The sequence below is a fragment of the Rhipicephalus sanguineus genome, chromosome 1, assembly GCF_013339695.2.
Source record: "Rhipicephalus sanguineus isolate Rsan-2018 chromosome 1, BIME_Rsan_1.4, whole genome shotgun sequence".
Lineage (NCBI taxonomy): Eukaryota > Metazoa > Arthropoda > Arachnida > Ixodida > Ixodidae > Rhipicephalus > Rhipicephalus sanguineus.
This window is the reverse complement of record NC_051176.1, coordinates 39,904,365-39,925,529: the sequence shown is the minus strand read 5'-3', so window position 1 is coordinate 39,925,529 and position 21,165 is coordinate 39,904,365. Positions and strand designations below refer to the sequence as shown.

The 21,165-nt window shown below is 47.7% G+C and overlaps 1 protein-coding gene across 1 annotated transcript in view; it reads left to right on the top strand.

The window, feature by feature from the left end:
* LOC119382427 (cubilin) overlaps positions 1–21,165 on the top strand; it is a 126,283-nt gene that overhangs the window by 410 nt on the left and 104,708 nt on the right. The window contains exon 2 of the mRNA XM_049413133.1: positions 19,624–19,884. Coding sequence (XP_049269090.1) covers positions 19,624–19,884 — 261 coding nt within the window. The remainder of the gene's footprint in view (positions 1–19,623; positions 19,885–21,165) is intronic.

Sequence of the window (21,165 nt, the reverse complement as noted above, 5' to 3'; positions counted from 1 at the left end):
CGATGGGAAAACCGCGTTTACAAAAGACACGTTTTGTGAATTCGGCCCCTGGCAGCCGTTTTTACCTGTCCCGCTAGGTAACCCGATGCCAGTTGGTCTTCGAGGTTTGAGTGAGAGCAGTGCAGCTCTCCAGGGAGGTGAGGTGTAAGCATATGAAAATAAAGAGGAGCCGCGACACTAATACCGAGCCGAAGTGACTAAGATCTTCTCTCCTTACAAGCATTCCTTCTGGCAGAACCATGGACGTTGCTTATAACAGGCAGGAGAAGGCCAGTCGGCCCGTTTCTCGCAAGTTGCTAGCTGTAGCGTTCGAAAAAATTTTCCCAATTCAGTTCCGCGTTGAAGCTCACCATCCAGGGCACTGAACAGCTTTCGTTACCTTGACTGTGCATCCTGATACCCTTCCTTGCTTGCGATATAGCACACCTCTTAATGAGCAAAGCAATGCAAAGTGCGGGTCTGCAATGCCGCGCAGTGCGTGCGGCCGTGCGTAGTGCTCTCCAAACATTTGTGTTCATATACGCGAATGCAAAAGGTTAGTATTACAACTACAGAGTGAATGTTTAATTGCACCCGCGTTATGGGGCCCCGTTCAGTGCGACGGCAGAAACAGAACTCGTCAACGCGTAGCTCAACGGTTTTGACTCTATTCCAAAGCAGATTCTATTTCGTTCGCGCGGTTTCGCAGTCTATAAACACAGAGTGCTTTGTGTGGCCTCTCATCTAACGTGCCCTGCAGGTCACGATGGAAGGAAGCGGGCAGGGACCGACTTTAACTATACGTATTCAGGGACTGAGTACTCGCGGGTGCGCTCATCATTCGAAGCAACAGGCTGCTGGGGCGCCGGAAAATGTTTAGGAGACAGAGACGAGCTATGCATTCTTTAACGGATTCTCAAGAAGCTTGCGTGGCCTTACACCGTGCCTGCGTCCTTATATTAAAAGTGGAATGCATAAAACTTGAAGCACAGTACCTGTTGACATTAGTATTCGCTGAAAAAAGCGAGTAAAATAATAAATAAGAGGGGTTTGCTCTCCCGAAGCAGCATTCATTCCATGTGCAACGAAGGACGCCGTAGTGTGAGGGCATCCGCAGAGTGATTTGGACCAGCTGTCGTTTCCTCATCATGCACCCGAAGCTTTTTCTTTTTTGCTTTTACCCTTTACGTTCCTCAGCTATTTTTTGCGCGCTGTTTTCCATGCACCAACGATAGCCACTCCAGTACATATGCACGAGTTGTGTGTTTTCGCGTTATGACGTTGCAGCCTTTTGGAACCATAGGCTATTTACGAATGCGTTTAGTCACTGATATTTTTACCGATTTTCCTTACCGGTACCCGCGTTGATTCCCCCCATTGCCCACTCAGCACGACAGAAAGAAGCAACGTTTTTTAGAAGTGGACGCCCGTAGACTTGAACGCGATGCCGGAAATATTTTAACATATTTACTGAACAGTGTGCTAACGACAGAAGCAGAGAATAAGAACGTTCAGGCACCATGGGTGTTCGATGGTTAGGAAGAGTGGAGCTATAAAAACGACAAACAGAATAGTTAAGTTTTTTTTTTTCATCTGTCTTACACAGACTAGAGGACAAGGCGTTCGTTTTGCATACGATATCTTGCTTCCTATGCAGCCTCTTAACGGTAGTTTGTATAACAGCAGTTCAAACGTGGGGGTTATGTAGCCCAGTTGAAATCCCACTGTTATTTTATGTTCGCAAGCTTACTTTGTAATTTCCAGATTTTGTATCTGGATTGAACTACCCGTACGAACGTTGACATGGTGCAACTATTTCCCGCGAACACACTTTCTCTAAAATAAATGTGTGCGGTGAAGGTGAAGCTTATGAAATGTCGGCGCATGTCTGGAAGCGGAAACACATGAATTGCGAGTAGCGGACGTTCCTCCATGCTGTAACAAGCCAGTGGGCGTGCGTGCCGGAATGAGCTGCATCATAGATTGATGCAAGTGGCGCCAGGACATATACGACAACTCGTTAGGTGGACAAACGCACTACCGGCTCGCCGGTGCTGCGCAACCTCGTGCTGATTTCGGCAAGGACGCTCGTATCGAGACGTCTTCTCCCCACCCGAGCGCCTTTTGTTGCCTACACAGATGCTTGTCCGTGCTCATAAATTCTGCTGTGAACCTACTGAGGCTTCTCCTCAGAGTTCTAACCACCACTGCGACCGTCCGGCCTAACACACACACACACAAAAAAAGAAACAAGCAGCGCGTCGGGTGGGCCCAACCGGCGCTGGTTTCGTCGGCCGAGTGCGTGGTAAGGCTCGGGATGCGAGTGAAAGCGCCGGCTACACGCAGCGCCCGGGCAGCAATCAATGCCGCCGCAGTAATCGTCGTACCGTGACTGCCTCGTCGCGCATCGCCGTTTCCAGCCCTTGTCGCCGCGCGGACTCTCGCCGCTGTGCCGGTTCGCTATCTCCCATACAGCCCCACGCACGCGCGGCCTTGCGGCGCTCCTCCTGGAGTTCCTTTTGTGGCCGAGTCCCTTAAAAAAAAAAAAAGAGCGTATCTCGTGACCTCGTCTTGCCCTATGCCTCCTCCTGATACAGAAACGCACTTCTCTCCAGCTTTCCGACTCCGAGGCAGAGAGTGAAAGTGTCTTTTGTTGGTATTTAGTGCGTGCTTTTCTGGTAGATTCGACGAACGATATCGTCTTTGTCCGCGACTGGCGACATATGCATGCGTGTGATCAACGCTGAGGGTGCATCCTGTACTCGCAGTGATAACGTGCCTCGAAGCGACCGTCAATATAAGGGACGTACCCAAAGCACGAAATCAGTTGCAAGGGCAGCGATTCGATCCTATGCACGGCTGACTTAACTTGTTTTTGCTTCATGTTTCGAGGCTGTCATATCGGTGCCCCTGGGAACCAGCAGTCTACATGCGGCTTTGCAAACGTTGTTATTGAGTGCATGTATTACTGCTATTATGTACTGCACGAGGACGTACCGTCTCTACGCTATTTACGGGCAGCCTTCTTGGGGTAGTTCCTGACAGCGCAAAACGCGGCTGCGTGTGTCGCACAATTGCTGAAGAAGAGCTTTGCTATCTTGTTTATAAAACCACCGACCTTCGCTGACAAACCTTATTTTTGGCACGTAATAACCTCTCAACTATGAGCAAATAGATATTCTCGCGGCAATTTCATGCGCATCGGAGAGTGCAGCAAAGTACATGCGAGACAGCGCTTTAAGTGTTGCTGCTGCAGCCGAAAGGGACACTGATCAAAGTTTCTGCAGCCGAGATTTTCACCCAAACTGAAAGATTGGGTGCTGCAATTGCTAGCAAGGTCGACAACTGGGCTTGCTGGTAAGGTTAGATTATGGTTGTGTCTCCTTTCTTGGTGTGTACTTTTTGCGCTGCTTTAACCATATATGCTCAACTGGATTCGCGAATTCCTAACCCATCGCAGGCAGTTTGTTGTTGCTAACTCCTGCGAATCTCCCCTCTCTCGTGTTCACTCTGGCGTTCCGTAAGGTACGGTACTAGGCCCCCTCCTCCTTTCAATTTACATTAACGACTTGCCACGTAACATCAACTCTTATATTATAATATTCGCTGATGATTGCGTGCTGTATCACGCTGTAACTAATATATTACATTCTTCCGTTTTAGAGACAGATCTTAACACTATACAGGAATGGTGTAAATACTGGTTAATGTATCTAAATATTAAGAAAACATTTGTAATAACTTTTCATCGACGTAAAGACTACATCGCTAACACTCACACTCTACACAATTACCCCGTAGCCGCTGCTAACACTACCAAATACTTAGGTGTTCATATCTCATCTGATTTAACATGGACACTACACATCATTAGCATTACTAACTCTGCTAATCGAGTTCTCGGATACCTTCGTCACAACCTTGCCTCGGCACCTTCTTCTACGAAACTAATAGCTTATAAAACACTCGTAAGGCCTAAACTTGAGTATGCTAAAGCCATTTTTGATCCTCATCAAGCTAACCTTTCTGCTATGCTCGAATCCATCCAGAACCGTGCTTCCAGATTCATTATCGCGAATTACTCGACTAACATTAGTGTGTCAGCAGTCAAATCTCAACTTAATCTTCCTCATCTTGCCACTCGCCGTAAAGTTTCACGTTTGTGCCTGTATCATAAGTTCATCCATTCCTTGCCACCAGGCAATGCATTCATCAGACCTGCACATCGGACATCGCGCCATTCTCACCCCAACGCCGTCTATCCCGTACGTTCTAAAACAAAGACATTCCAGAAGTCATTTTTCCTGCAGACTGCGCAAGACTGGAACTACCTTCCCGCCCACATCGCCATGTGATCCCAGTTTGCCCAATTTAAAACTGCAGTAAAAAGCCATATTTCATCCTTGTAAATGGGATCTACTGCTGTTTTTCTTTTCTTTTTTTGGTTATTGCTGGTGCTGTTTTTGCTTTTTTGCTTTCTTTTTATCTATCATGTTTTCTTGCCCACCCCTCATGTAATGTCCCTCGAGACCCTTGAGGTACTAATAAACGAATAAACGAATATTGAAATCGGTAGACACAGCCTTCATTTCAGACAGAATAGCGGGAAATAATGAATTTAAAGGACCCCTGACACCAAATTTAGAAACTCGAGATGCTTGTGTTGTATGATAGTCCTGCATGCGTGAACACTTCTGACCGATTATGACTGACGAACGTTGCCTTTAGGATATTTTAATTTGGTTTTAAAGTAAGTGCGAGTGCTCATCTGAGTTTTCAGCACCTCGAGACATCCCCACTAGTATGACGTAGACAGAGGCCCCTTGTGACGTTCCACAAAAAAAAGCGAGTATTGTCGACGTCGCGCAACATTCACGGGGCGCACACGAAACCGCGACTGGCACCCAACGAGGACTGTTGTTCCTCGCCCCTTCGCTTTGTTGTCGGGCTGCTCTCAAGCTGGTTTTGGCTGCTTACGCCAGGAATTATTTTCTTTTTCCTGAGGGGGTCACGCTCAAAGCACCCACGTCGTTTCGTCCTTCACGGCACACGGGTCCCCCGATTTGAAAACTGCGGGTTCAGCGTCACCGATGCTTGAGTGCACGGGCGCTCCCCCGTTGTGGGGCGCTAGTTTCTTACGCTTATAGGCGGGCGTTTTGAAGTGTGCTAAAATTGCTCACAATTAACGACGCTAGCATTAATTATACGATACGTTAGAGCGTTTACCATTCAATTTCGGCATTACCAAACACAAGGCTACAAATTAGAGTAAAAAAGTCACAAACAAAATTTCGCTGCTACAACCTGCCGCGGTTAGCGGCCACGCCGTGAACTAGAGGAGAAGAAGTTTAACGTCACCGCAAATGTGCGTGTCAACAATGCCAGCCGTCGCCTGCGTCTCTCAACCCGTTCAGCTCCCACTACGGTTCCTAGAACCACTACGAACGGCACCGGCAGCGAACAATGCTCCCGTGTGTGGTGAAGCCCCTCAGGAGTCGGGCGCGTCGTAGCGCCATTGTGGAACGGGGGGAGTGCGATGTAAAGGAGACGAGGAAAAAGGGAAGTAGCAGGACAGGAACACATGCGCTTTGACGTCACGGATCGCGCTGGCGTGCAGCCGCTGCGCGCCGACAATCCTCCAAAAATGCATCCAAGTGTTCAAAAATATGTGCCATAAACTGTGTTTATCGGAAAAGTCGGGCCTTCAGAGTAGAATGTTCATATTTTCGTTCAATCTCCATTTAAGCGGTGGTTCTGGAAAGACAGCTTTAAAGCTAGTTTTCACCACCTTCGTAGCAAAGCCCAAATGCTCTCAAACGACCACTCGGTTAAGTATTAAAGAAGAGCTCTGCTTATATTTTTTCTTCAGCCGGATGATACCATATCTGTTGTATCAATTACCTGAGGTTGTAAATCATACGTCACCGCGCCTTTTCCACACCGACAAGTCTATTCTTCGATGTTGACATTTCTGGCTACACCGAGCAGTGTAGTCAAATTATAAAATTCTACGCGGTTGACAGGAATTAGAATATGTGCACATGCGTAGGCTCCTGAAGCGGCAATCATTTTTGTCACTTAATCAACGGCGGTGCCTGTTTCCCATCAGATGTGATTTTCTTATAGCCAGCTCACGTTCAAAAGCGTCTGTGAAAGCGTAAATATTCACTTGTGAAAGTAACGGGCACGCGTGCGTGGTTTAAAAGTGATGGGCTGCGTAAATTTGAATGCTATTGGCAGTGCCTAATGTGATCATCTATCGAAGGGTGAGATTTTGCGGGGTGCATACGTGCGCGTGAATGCCCCTTGCCAGGAGTCAAACGTGACATGCGTTGACCTATATATATTGCATTACGTAAGAACAACAGCGCTAATAAAGATACGGACCAGGAAAGACACGACACAGGCGTCTTTCCTGGTCCTTGTGTTTATTAGCGCTGTTTTTCTTACGTACTGATTTACCACCAACTAGCCCAAGTATCTCGTATAGTGCAATATATATTGCTCCCATAAGTTTTACTAGAAACAACGTCTACCGACAAGCTAAAAAAGAAGCTATCCAAAAGAATAACTTTTTTTTTTTTAGTTAGAAAGCGTAGCGGTAACCTTTATATACTGCAACGTGCACCTTAATTTGCCGTGTACACCGTGTACTTACCTTACGGTATTCATTTGAGAGAAGAGAAGAAAGCCAGGTAGTCAAACAAAATAGCACTAGTTGCAACCAGACGTGTAGATACGATACGATACAAGCCTCAATGGCTTTAAAAACTATTGACTTGAGGTACCAGAATGATGATGATAATGCCGTCGACGATAATGGTCGTCACCTTGAAAAATGACAGCTGCACAATCTGCATTTTAAATTTGATTCCACGGAGGTGCACGCTAATGACGCACACAAGCCTCATTGTCTGGAATAAAGCACAGGCTCTTCATTTTTAGCAGTTTTTGTATAGTGCAAACGGGGGCGAGGGGACAGGAAAAAGCGCACGAGGCATGCTTAGTGTGGTCGTTCATGTCGAGACAAAGGCATCCACTAAAGTGCTTCCTTGCATGGGTGTATTCAAGCGTCATGCATTTTGGTTATGCGGTAATGCAGAGGGCGTTAAAGGCCAACTCCGGCGATTTTTCGAGGTCGATGGATCTCAGTGAAATTCGCTGGGTACGTTCCTTTGCACGTTTCCGTCATTTATGCCAAATTACACGCTTGAGACATGCGCAGATTGTTTGCAAATGAATTTTGAAGATTGTCTGCAAACGCCCTCCTGGCTTCCCACAATTATTGGCAACATTGCGTCTGTGACGTCAGTGTTGGCAAGGCGGCGGAAGTGACGCAGCCGAGGGCACCGTCAACTTCGGCGCTTAGGCCGCTACAGCGAGCGTCTGCTGTGCACAAGGCGACAGACAGCGTTGGTTTGGCCGGCGCTTCGCTGGTCGTCCCGGCTGTCACAGTTTTCATACTCCGCGCCGGCGTGACCGGCATGCCTTGCACGACTTCCGGTTCGTTCGTAACAACGTCTACGTCATACGTAGACAGTACACTCGGTTGGGTTTCGGTTTCGGTGTTGCGCTTTTTTGCTTATTTAAAATTATTCTCCAATTTGCCGAGTATTTCTGCTATCGGGCCCGTAACAGGAGCGTCTCAGGAACATAAAAGCACCATTACTTTGACATGGCAAAAAATCGCCGGTGTTGGCCTTTAACGAAACAAGCGCATATTGAGAAGGAAATAAGAACGACGCCGATGTGCATGCGTCACAGCGGCCTAACATTGCCTACCAATCAGCCTTGACGGCTTAATCCGAAGGACCCCTTCCTTCCCTACGGCATGGTTCATGATAAGGTCGTGAATTTGCCATGTAGAACCATGCCTGGAGCTTAATGTAACAACACATGTGGCCATTTGTGTTGGCCAGTCTGTCTGTCGACGTCGTTCTAGCGTCATTTAGCTGATCATGCGCACAAGTAATCCAGTCGCACTTCGGCGTGGCACATCTGCTAATGCTGCGTTTTTTTTTTTTGTGCCTGACGTTTTCCGGGGGAAACGTGGTAATATCTAGCGGCGCTGTGTAAGAGGCAAGCGAGTGACGAGAATGAAGTGTTGGACGCACACACATGTCATGCATGTGCCTTCATAAGAATCGTTAGCGGACTCGTTCGGAATTTTTGGGTGCTTGCGCGGCGCATACATCAGACACGATAATGAAAGCGTCATCAATGAGCTACGCTCGCCCGTTTAAAATGTACAAGCTTCGGTAGGGCGTCTTTACCGGTTTAGCACACAGGGCGCATTCCTGACGTGTGCGAATTAAGGCTCCAATACGATCCCGTATTGGAGCTTTACTTGGAAAAAAAAAGAAGTGCAAGGATTACTTCGTGGACTTTATATCTATCTCGTTTTGCTCTCTATTTAAGGTAGCGCGGCGAATGCACGTTTTCAGTAAACGCTCCACTGTGCTGCCTATGGTGTATGGTGTATATAGCGGGAACGAAGAGGAAGAACAGGCCCTAAGGACAGAGCGAGGAGAAAGAAATGACAAGAATTGGAGAAAAGTCACATTTACATGCGAGGACGAAAGGAGGGGAATGATTCGAGGTGTTGCTTTCATTTGTTAGTACGATGAAACGAAAGGTAATTTTACCCAACGCTAGTCAACGATCTTTGTTTGTCTTCGATCCAGGAGTTATCAGCGCTCAGTGAGCGCCGACAAATGTGGAAATACTGGTATTCCGAAGCGTCTCAAATGGTGGTGTCAAGGGCGGAGGTGTGTTGTGACATAGCGGAAGAAATCGCTTCGTCACATCTTTGCACAACCCCGACGTATGCGTTTTTTTCTTTGCCTCTACATCGCTTTTCTTCATAGTAACTCGGCTTTAAAGCAGCCACCGATTACGCGCGTGATTGCGTCGAGAGAGAGAAGGTATCAGCACGTAGCCAAGCAAAACGCATCCTTGTGTCTCACGAGCAACTTGTTGCCGCCGCTCGCACCTGTGTCGCAACTCCGAGCTAAACGTTTCGCCGCAAACAAGACGAGGCGACAGCGACTGCGTCGTTCTTTTCCTTGCATCGAGAAAGTCTACCTTGCGTCAGGGCAAGATCTGTTACTCTGCACGCGGCAACCAAGACCTTCGCGTCCGTACCTATCCGCCATCGCTTTAGTGACGGCTAGAGCTGCGCGAAACCATCTCGGAAGAAAAACAAACAAAAACACTTTCGAACCTGGCTGCTGTCCGTCGTCGAGAAACGAACGGGCAACAACTTTCGGGCTGAATTAAGCACGCACATGGCTTATATGCCGAGGAGGTGGGCGTCTCATTGTGGCGTCTAATTGCGGCCTCTTCCACGCGGGGTGAGGAGGACTTCCGGGCGAGGCTGTCGACGCTTCCGGCAATCCGCGGGGCGAATCGTCCGCCTTTTGTGCCCCTGAATCCGTCGCCGATGGTTGCATCAAAAAGGACTTCCGGCGCGCTGCCTGCCAAAGAAAGTAAAACAAAGGGCGCCCCCGAATGAGCCGGCGGCATCTTTGAGGTCGCGTCGCAGCGCCGCGACCCTTTGCGCCCCTGCATGCCTCCCGGTGAGGACGTCGCCGAAGACGCTCGTGGCACTTCCGCCATGACTGCGCAGCAGACACGCGACTCTTTTTTGCTCGGGCATGCGCATATGCGACGTAACCCGCGCCCTCTTTTTTTTCGACCTACTCTTATAGGCATGTGCAGCACTGCGCGACTCTGACTGTGTTCCATGCATATGGGTCGCCGGGGCATTGTTCCGGTGACAAATTTGTGCGCTCCCGATAGTCGCAGGGGCTTGAACGAGGTCTGTTCCGCGTCCGGTTGGTTCTTCGCAGGTGTTGTTCTATGTGTACACGCGCATACCGGTACGGGGAGCTAGTGCAGCGCTCCCCCGAAAATGCACCTTGGCATCGGCAAAGTTTGAATCGGCGTACAATGGACCGAAATGACAATTGCAGCGCGTTGTGCGGTTGCGGTATACGCTACACCATCGGGTTCTCAAAACAACCAGCGAGGTTGCAGTGGGGTACCAGGATCCGCTTGTACAGTTCGATGGACGCGTCCATGTACGACCAGCGCATTTGTATATTCCTCGGATAGCGCAACAACTGCTCATGCAGGCGCTGGACCTTGATCGTGAAACTGAACGGCAGCGCCGCAGAAACCAAACAGGCGGTGAAGTGGAATAAAATTGAGAATGAACAAATGTGAACAAAGTGGAACAAACTGTGAATCAACAGTGCCCTTTTTTTTCGGGTTTTAATGCGGTAGAGTCCTGGTGGAAAGCGCGGCCACCTGATGGCTAAATATTCAGCATGCCCAAGTTACAACAGTAAAGGAAACACGCACAATTTCACTGCGACTGTGCTTAACTGCATATCCCAGATCGATTAGGGGGAGGCTGCGAATAGACTGAAGCACGTGAATGAACATATTTTTCTCTCCGAAGAGGTCTGTCAGCCAGCAGATTTTTTACGAATTATAACGATGCTCTTGAGAGCTCCCACAATGTCAGCGCAAATTTTTATGTTTGGAAGGCCTATTATTCTTAGACTTACATATACAGCGTAAGTCTGACTGGTAATACTACCAAGTGAGGCTTTCCGTAGCTAACGAACAAAATAACAAAATTCGCCAGGGTTTGCACTATTGTAGCACAAGCACGAAAATGCCTGGCTGCACTCACGTAAGACCAATGAGCCGTCACGAGGAAGTGCGTACCACCTGCGTTAAATCAATCCTCTGAACACCTCATGTGAGCAATCTTGTTTTTGTTTGTCTTTTTCAAAGCTTGGCAGACTTGTGCGAAGTACGCGTCGGGAAGGCAAAGTGTGCAGCTGCGCGCACCTACGTAGCTACAAACTTTGCTGGTCGATGATGGTGAGTAATGCCTGAGCCCTTTCTAATGGGTGCGAAGATTTACGCCCTTCCCTCGTTACACAGTTCACATGGAGTGATGCCATGTCGCTTCTTATGTCTGTTACGTCTGTTAACGTGCCTTACGAGCCCGACATGAGACCTGTAGAGGGGCTTTTTCAAACGCAGTTTCAGGCACTGGTGTGGTACAACTCTCCGCTCGAGCCCTGTTTTTTCTAAGGTCACTGTTGAGATCACTCTGTGCCGCGTGCACGCCGCGTTTTCCTAGGCCAGCGTCTGATGATTCACATAAGGCTTTCGCCTTGAAGCGTACAGCTGTCTCTAATACACGTGTAGATCTCAGAACAGTCCACTAACAGTACTGAAAATTCGCCAGCTTCGCATACTCGAATTAGGAATTGTGCGCATAAACGAATCGCTGGAGTTTATGCGTGTTAGGTAAACCTAAGCAGTGCTAAAATGTATGTACCAGGGCTGGGCAAATATACTTTCAAGTTGTATCGCGATACGATACAAGATACTCAGGCAAGAAGTATTTGAGATATAAATACAAGACCGTACAGCACTGATTGTATTCGATGCGATACTTTCCAATTGTAACTTAAGATGCTTCGATGCATTCGCAAATTCGTTATTATAGACCGATACAATGTAGTAGTAAATGCCTATGCGCAAAAAATGTTTGCTTGAATGTCTTAACTACGACCAATTGTGTTTCATTTGAATGATATGTCTGTTCGAGCATATCAAAAGTTTTGTCTTTCTTGCTCAAAGTATATTAGTTTCATTCCGAAACAACCTATTTGGGTCGCTTCAGCTGCTAATGACAGCTCTTTATACACTGCACTGTCAGCGGTTTTTGCTTGTCGCTTTTGTAATTGATGGAAGTAGCTGCTCTGCTTGCCGACCAGCTAGCGGGTTGCCATCTAATTCAGATGATTTCAGTAAGAAGCCTCTGCACGAGGGCGCAAATACCGATGTGGATGGGAAAGACAGCGCAAAAGGAGACAGAGTACCAGCGAAGGACGAACCTTCGCGTGTGCTTCGCCTCCCTTCGAGCTCATTTACAAACGTGTGACCAACTAGCCCAACGAACCACCCCCGGTGTGGAGTTTTACCGTTTACACAATACCGGCATCCCGAATAGCTATGACAAGCATGAAGTATCGTCAATTTACCTGCTAAGGTAAGACGATAGAAAATTCAGTGGCTACGGAGAATAGCCTAAAACGCCTCGTTGGGATGGTCTTGAGAAAAACGGAGCATTAGGTATAAGAATGTTTGAGTTTGAGTTTCTCCACTCCCCTCCCTAACACCTTTAAGATAGTTTCAAATAATTTCCATTATTGTAATGCAAACTCAAATTCGCCATTTTGCTAATTATTAAGCCGAAATTTTGCTACTGTATACTCCAGGCACGCCCAGATTATTACATACTTGTCCTCAACATTGTCTTGACATAACAGTAAACTTAAGTAGTATGTAAACATGCAAATGTTAGGAATGACGCAGAAACTTAAAAAAAATAAGAATAGCGCAGAGAACCTACTTTGGCAGCGGGTTAAAAAATACATATTGCCGTACAAAGACCGCAAAAAAACAAACAAAAAAAGACACACACACACACACACACTGACCTAGGTAATGTATGGGATGCAAAAGGAGGACAGTTAAGAAATCACTTGTCTTAACAGTCAGATTATGATTAAGAAAAAAAAAGACTTCTTCAATAAATTTAGTAGGAAGAATAGGTACAGTACGCCAAGATATCTGCTGATGGGTAAGTGCTTGTTCCACTTGATTTAGCATCGCTAACGGTGCTGAGATAGTTGTTAGAATCTCATTTGCATATAAGTCTGTCGCGTAGCATGTAAGTAAAACTTAAATTCACGCGATCCTTCAAATCGCTGATCTGGGAAAGCCATGATACGCAAAGCAACTCCATTTTAGCATTCCTCAGACTTCGTAAAGAAGCACCACGCTAGAAAAAACTTTGATAACGACACTATTGGCCCAGAGATCGAACAGAATCGGCATCTAGCGGCGAGCATAAGAAACCCCGTAGTGAGGATGGCTCCTTGCGTCGTCTGCTAGCCACACCGTGTTCACATGAGTGCGAACGTCATGCACGTCCTTATAGGGCAGCGTATTCCGCTGTGTTAGCGCAGTATCAAATGCTTGTGCGTATGCCTACACGATGTACACAAGGATTTCGCCTTCCGATGCTTGTATGCACTCTAACAAGTGAGCGCATGCCCGTGTTGGTACGGCGCTGGGTGTAACCATCGCGCCGTCCATTCGCCAAAATCATTTCAATGTGGGTGCCACTCTGTCCTTCATGCATATCACATAGTGCATTTCTTATTGTCCTAATCGAAAGAAGTACTAAATGCCCAGGTGTTAATGCAGAATTTTAACGACAGCATCTCGTGAAGTGTTGGTGATTTCGAAATCCTCGTGATAGCGCCAAGCATGATCTTGCGTCTGCGAAGGCCGGTAAGCGGTAAAAAAGACCCCAAGCCACGAACTGATATAGCCGCACACGTATTCATGCGAACAGAAAAGCAAAGTGCACAATGTTCCACTTCAACTAATTAGGCAGAAATACAAGGTCTCTTTTCTTTTTGTAGCCGTTAGAGGAAGTAGTAAACACTGAATTGGCTCAACCACACAACACCATTTATATTGTAGTATAGGCAGAACACAAGCTAAACATGCACAAACAAAACAAAGAAAAACATCCAGCAGAGTGCAAAACACGACTGTCACTGAAGGCCAGCGCCCCACTGATCCGCGGATTGCGCTTCTCTTACATGTAATTGGAAAGTTCAGCCGGCTTCGTGCATTCATGTGGCAATGGAGGGCGTCATCATTAGGCTGCAGTCAACGTGCTTTATTCTCCGACAGTCGGCTCAAACCGCTCACAGCGAAGCGCCGCTTTGTACATTTGTATACGCGCCGCCGACCGCCTATCCACACTTACGCGGCGCCGATGCTGCCACCTGTAGCCCGATCTCGCGGAGAATAGCGGCAGCAGAATATGCGCGATAAGGGCCGCATGCATTGGAGTACGCGGCACAGGACAGTGGCCAAGAGCAAGTGTAATGGCATTAACAAAACGAAAAACAAAATCGAGAAAGCAAGAGGTCGGCTGGGCTACAGACGTTCGCGCGCTTGTTTTTGTCGAGACTGCGCGAGCGCCGCCACGTGACTCTGCTCCACCAATAAGGGCGCGCCGACCACATCGTCTGCCCTCACTGGAAGACCCTGGCGGAGAGATAAAAGATGTCACTGACATTAGTTTTATTCAGGTGGCTCAGTGGCAGCACTATCAGCTTGAGAAGCGGTGTTCTGCCAATTTGTGCTGTTTTCCATGGTAGTGTTGTAGACGCAGTAACGTGTACCTTAAGACACACGGCATATTATCTCACCTATCGGAAATAAATATACTGATACACATCTTGAGAAACGTATTGCTATACAGATACAAGATACCCAATCAGTATCTAAGGCGGTATCTAAGATACATGTATCTTCGATACCGCCCAGCATTGGACTATAGACGTACTTTATTGCCTTCTCTTGAAGGTGTATGGAGCTATATTGATGCGCATATTTTTGCAGCTTTATTTTCCCGGAAACCGAAGAAAAGAAAGAAAAGATTGCGAAATGAAAGGAGCGGCTTTTCCGTATAGCTGCGAGGCGAGGAAAGTGCACAAAGCACCGCTTGTACTCAGCGCCCAAGAAGGTCTACGGCAAAGCAAAAATTAAACAAGCATATCACTAAGAAACTGTTTCTCGAAAGCCTGATTGTTGTGGCTTAGTTGTGAGTCAGCCATAGCGTGCACACACAGCGCGCCCGTTGCTTTCGTTTCAAGCCGCTGAAGACAATAAAATTGAGCCAGATACCAAGGGTCATAAATAACCACCACATAGAGTAAGCGCTTGGAAGCAGAAGAAAGATCAGGCGTTCAGTGCCCTCCCTTCCCCCGCTTGTAGAAACAAAAAAAGAAGAAGGCACAATATTTCCCACTCTATTCTACGAAAAGGCGCATTGATGGGTGTCCGTTGCGCTGTAACTACTGTCTCCCGACGACATTTTTCCGCGCGTGCGACGTGACCAGACTCGCAACGGGGTCTTGCATGCAGCGCTGATTTATCGGTTAGCCTCCGCGCTTTTCTATTGAGGCGAAATCCTTAGATGCCTCAAAAAACGCGAAGATTTTGCATCACTCAACACGAGTGATGCGAAAGATCATCGTCACGGGATGACGTCACCATAAGACGCCATCATGACGTCACGGATGGCGAAAATTGTGAAGTCATCATAGCGGCACATACCGCGCGTCACATAACATTGCCGCTTTCTTAAAGTTGGGCCGATCACGGAGGCAGTGCAAAACGAGGTGACGTGCCGAAAGCTTGCAATGCCTCCGATCCTGGAGGCAGTGCGAAACCCCACTTGAGGTGCAGAAGGCTTTCGGAGGGGAGTGGGGGAGGATCAGTGTACCGACTGGGAAGAAAAAGAAGATGATGGCTTTCACCGTCGAGTCGTCTTAGGCGAATGCCTAGGGGTTCCTGTGAGTTTTGTAAGCGCTAGTTTGCGTTAGTTTAAAAATCATGCGTGATTTTCTTAAGACACGATGCTGTAATGCTTCTCGGAAAGGAAAAATTTGTATAATACAACAAATTCCTCTTCCTTTGATCCCGTAGCCTGGACCCTTTCGAAGTGACAGACACTAATTCCGAGGGATTAATCGGAATCGTGTAAGAAATTATAACAATGTAAGACGTATTCTCGCGTAAACCAAAAAATAATTTATACAAATGTTTACCAAGGCCGGTTAAAGGTAATGATGTGTAATATAATAATGAGCATTCACGAATAGTAATATAAGAGAAGAAAAATAAATTACGCCTATTGTGTTCCAAAACCATAAGGCAAGATCAGTTCCCATTTTCACACCACCGATGTTATATATGGAAAATATAGGGACACTAGAGGAACACAAATCTATGCACGTGGTAGTTCGCACGTATTGCTCCCATGGACACGCACTAACCGTGACCCGAACTCGCGTCGTTGGATTTCGCCGCAGGACGCTGTAACCGCTAACTTACCGCGGTGAGTAACTGCTGCCGTTACCAAACAAAGAGGATATTGATTAAGAGGGAAATTACACAGCCTGAAGTGCATTGAATGACTCAGTGTACATTCCTGTCAATGTGTCGAAGCATCGAGCCAAGGAAACAGGTAAAGAACGCAAGCTATTCATGTTTAGGTGAGACGAAAACCAGCAAAACTCAAAAACAAGGACGAGAGAAGAAGGCACATTCAAGCACACACCATCGCCGGACTTACAGCCAATTTATTGACGCATCCACGTATCCACGCATCCACGTATACACCTCATCCCGCGCACGCTACAACATGAAGCCTATCATCCACCCGCTAATCAGCCACACCCTGAAAGAAACAGCCGCTCTTTTTCTGTGATATGCACAGAAGGTTCGCTAATACACACGTGTCCAGTCTTTTTGATACGGTACGCCTCAAGCAGTTCGCGTTCAAGCTTTGATTTTCCCCTGCCTAGAATGCAGGTCTGGCGATACAAAGGCTCGCAACCGTTACAATCCTTCACATGCACCGCTAAGTTGCTCCCTGTGCCCGATCGTACACAATAGGCATGCTCTTTGAGGCGTTCATTTATGCACTTCCCGGTCTGCCCGATATAAACGTGCCCACAAGTCGTGGGAATGGAATACACTACCCCCACGCTGCACTTCGTGAATACAGTTCGGTGACTGGTTTTGCAGGCAGAATTGCGCTCGCCACCGACTGAGATACGGGCGCAAAGACCAGAAAGCTTGCGTGGGGCAGAGAACACTAGGTTCACACCAAACTTTTGCGATACTCGTTTTAGCCCGTGAGACGTCCTGTGAAAATGCCGCATCACCTCGATGTTTCTTGTCTCTTCTATTGGCCGGGCATGTGGTTTCCTTATTTTTCTGGCCAATGTTTCATGAAATCCAAGACGATAAAGTGGTGCCTCAAATGTCCCTGTTCTTAATGTATGAGATCTGCGGTGCGAAAAATTGATCGATGGTTTCTTCATCGTTGGGAAAAAAGGCAATATAACAGAAATGCTCACTCAAGTAAAACTAAACTTGCCGCAGGTCTCCACCTGCGGCAAGTAGTTGTTTTTTTTTGTCAAATTTCATTCCCATTTATTTCGGGCTTGCTAGACGTTTCAGTGAAAAAGCGACAGATACCGCCCCCTACGCTTCCCGTGGCTTCTGTGTCTGTTGGCTTCCTGCCGTTGTGCCTAAACAAAACGACCCCTTCGATCAATCCCACTTGTTTCGTTCAGACGTATACAGGGACGCACGCTCGAGCCGGAAGAAGGTATTCCGGCAACATCAGGTCTCCTGCGTTGTACACCCTTGGCTATTCATTCCTCGTTGATAATTCATGACTGCTTCGCGCACCTTCATATCACCACGCAGTGCTTAGTTATTGTTCCTTAACACAGCCACCTGATTTCTTGATGTCGTAAACGGTTCATGCAGAGGTGCAGTATAGACAGCATAATTTTCGGTGTCTACTTTATACCGAACAACCCGCCGTGTACTGAGCAGGTAAGCTGGAGGGTGCGGGCGAGATTATCGGCCGCGGCGGCCTCATTTGGATGCGGGGTAAAGTCAAGAATACTCTGTGCACGTTAAATAACCTGTCCGGAGCTCCGCAACTAAGGCGTGCCTCGCAGTCATTTCGTGGTGTCGGCACGTAAAACACCAGCACTTACTATTAATAATTATTATCCATGCCAAGAATTTCGCAGCAGGGCGAAAGATGTAGAACCGAATTTAGAAAGCCTTTCTTCTGTAGCAGCTGTTTGCCACGGCTTCCCGCGTTCGCTAATATTTCCCACATTTCGACTGCCTGGCATCTTCTTTTATTAGAAATCTTAAGGAATTTTCATTCTATGAGACCTGTTTACCAGCGCTCGTACGACGCAAGTCCATTACCCACCCGCCTCGAAGTACGGAATCGAATGGCTGTGTTGATGGCATCGCTTGAACGGCCGCTCGTACGATTTCCGTCGGAATTGTGAACAAAATCCGTATTGTGTGCATGCGCCACATAAACTGCAAACGCAGACTAGCCTAATTATTCGTTTTAAGGGTTACAATCATCCTTAATACTACCTGATTGTCGACAATACTTCCCTTGGGTCTAATAAGCTGGGTGTAATGTCGCCAATTTTACTTCGTTACACGAATTATGTGAATGAAAGGTGGAAGAAAGGAGGTAAATTCAACATATGATGCCATTCCTCAGATGGAGTTCAAGAACAAAACCAACAAAAAAATCCCATTTCACCTCCTCTGTCGTGTTTTCTCTTTATTTTTTTCCAAAGCATTCTGTAATGCCTTCAGTGCAGGGGGGCATGCATGCAGCTGTGCAGGGGGAAGGAGCGTGTTGTCGTAAGAAAGCACACGTATCTCAGAGTGCTAAATAAGTTCATGAACGCGCTAAGTGATGATTTCTTCGTCTCGTCGACTGATATACATTGTCGTACGAAATGCTGCAGAAGGCTCGCTTTGGACATTTGGGCTCCGGTTCATGCAGGACTTCGACCGCAGTATGGCTTCGCTGATGTTCTTTTTCCATCAAATCAAAATTAAAATAAAAGGAAAACCTGCGAACCCTCGATGGGGCCGATCGGTACCGCATGTACACTCAGTATACGCTTTTAGATAACGAATTGCCTAGAGGCGGCGTGCCTCAACGCATGGAATAAAATGCGGTGTACGGAAATCCTCATGAAAAAAAATATATACGCGACTCTCACGAGAGTGCTATATCCGTTCGAGAGGAAGCGAGAAAAATGTCCATCGACCTTAGACCCGCTCGCTCGCCCAGCAAGGAAGTCAGACGCGGCGCAACACAAGCGAGATGGGAGAAAGCAGGGCGACGCATGCGCGCGCGAAGGAAAAAAAAAAAAAACATGGCTGATCCTTCTGTCATAGTAATCGGTATAACACGAAAGTAAAACGTGTCTCCACAGACGTAGTTGAGCGTTTGTTGTGCATTGTTTCGCCCAGAGGGCGAAGGAATGAATGCTGCAGCAACAAGTTGTAATGTCACGCGAAGAACGGCAAGCAGCTCGAAACTAGCAACGCGCTGCTCAAGCAGAAAGAACGCACGGAAAGAACATACACAGGATGAGCGCGAACTAACAACTGTCACAGCTCGACAGTTAAAGCGCGCTGGTCAAATGGAAAGGAGTACGCACGAAACGAACGCACAACTATACACAGGATGAGCGTGAACTGTCATAATTGTAACTTATTTGTTTGTGAGCAGCGCGCTTCTTTCGCAAAAGCGGCCGCTGCAGTGAGCGAAGTGACCTTCGTGCTCTCTGTAACTTCAGCGCAAATTTGCGGTGAGAGCGCAAGACGTGCAAGAAAAGCGCGCGCACGAGCGACCACGCCCTGTAGAAAGCTTCCAAGCTTCCTGAGAGCTGCAGAAAGCTTCCAATTTCTCCGATCTCAGAGGCAGTGCGAAACCACGTTGGGTGCGGGGTAGCTTTCGGGCGGGATCAATACAGTCGAGTGGGAGGAGAAAGAAGACGGCTTGCGCCTTCCACTCGGGTTGGGCAAATGCTAAGGGACCCTGTCACTTTTCGTGTTTACTTGGCGCACGAGCGTTTTGATGCATTTTCGATGCTTCCACGACTCGTGCAGCTGACAGCCGGCTGGTGCATCAGGGCGTCTGCGACTATTGCTTGTTTGACGGCGAGGGCAACTTCACCAGCTACGGCTATCCTCTCGACTACCCTCCGTTGCTCGAGTGCACCTACCGCGTCAAGCGGGTGGGTGGTGCCTGCTCGCTGCGGGTGCTCTTCCACGACTTCGACCTGGAAGAGTCTCCCGGATGCCGCAACGACTACCTCGCCGTCGCCGACAAGCGCTTCTGTGGACGGCGCCGCTACCGTGGTCACACAGGTATGCATGGCTAGGAAGCAGTGCGATAGTACATGAACCGCAGCGTGATCGATAGGGCAGGGGAGAAAACCATAACCACTAGCCGTGGTGGTCTAGTGGTTATGGTGCTCGACTGCTGACCTGAAGGTCGCGGGATCGAATTTCGGCCGCGGCGGCCGCATTTTGATGGAGGCGCAATGCTAGAGGCCCGTATACTTAGATTTAGGTGCACGTTAAAGATCCCCAGGTGGTCGAAATTTCTGGAGCCCTCCACTGCGACGTCCTTCATAATCACATCTTGGCTTTGGGACGTAATACCCAGACAATTATTATTACCACTGCATTTATATTTCCAACATTTGGCGCTTGCAATTATTTAGGCTCCTTTAATTAAGACTTAGACCAGCAACAGCTTACGTTAAGAAAATACTGACATTGCGCGTGCTCCCGTCAAGCTTGTACGAAGGGCAGTTCGGTTGTGTGAACGTGAAAATTTAACACAGAGTACACCGTGCTGAGATTCAAAATGATATGTAACAGCCGTGTGGCTTCGTGTACGCCGTGCAGTGCTGCATTACAGGCGGAAGCTATCTATAGAGCGTGGAGAGCCTTACACGTTAACAAAACTACCCTCCGCTGTCATGTGTATGTGAGTGCATAAGCGAGCAGTATTAGAAACTGCTTTCAATCATAAGCGCAAACCGTAATTCATTAAATCGACTTGAAATATCTGTAGCCCAGCTCGCGCCAGTCCAGGTAATTTAATTAAGTGGCACGCGTGCTTCGTTAGTGTGCTTAGAATGTGGCTTGAGGTTCTAGCAAGCTTAGCAGTCTATGAGCAGTGAAAGAATAAGCGCTAAGAATCGACGAGCACAAAAAAGGGAGAGCAGACAATGGACTGGAGCTATTATAGCGTTCACGGATAGCCAACTAGCCCAACAGTCTGTTCCGCTTAGTAGCCTGTGGCTGGTGCACTAAAGAAGATAAGCACGATGTTTCATAAGAAGGCACTAAATGAGTTTTGCGGTGGCCAAGTGTTTTTGAAAATTGTCGAAAAAAGAAAAGAGCCTTGGCCGAGACAGTGAAAGGCAAAGTATCTTTACGGCGCTAAACGTCATTGCGACATCAATGAAGGAAAGAAGATGGCTCGCCGCCATGGCTGCGATCGGCGCTAACACTCCTAGGTTTAAATGCACATATATACCCTATAAAGTGGACGTGGGGATGACCGCCACCGTAGCTCAGTGGTAGAGCATCGGACGCGGTATTCGAAGGTCGCAGATTCGGTCCCTGCCGGCGGCG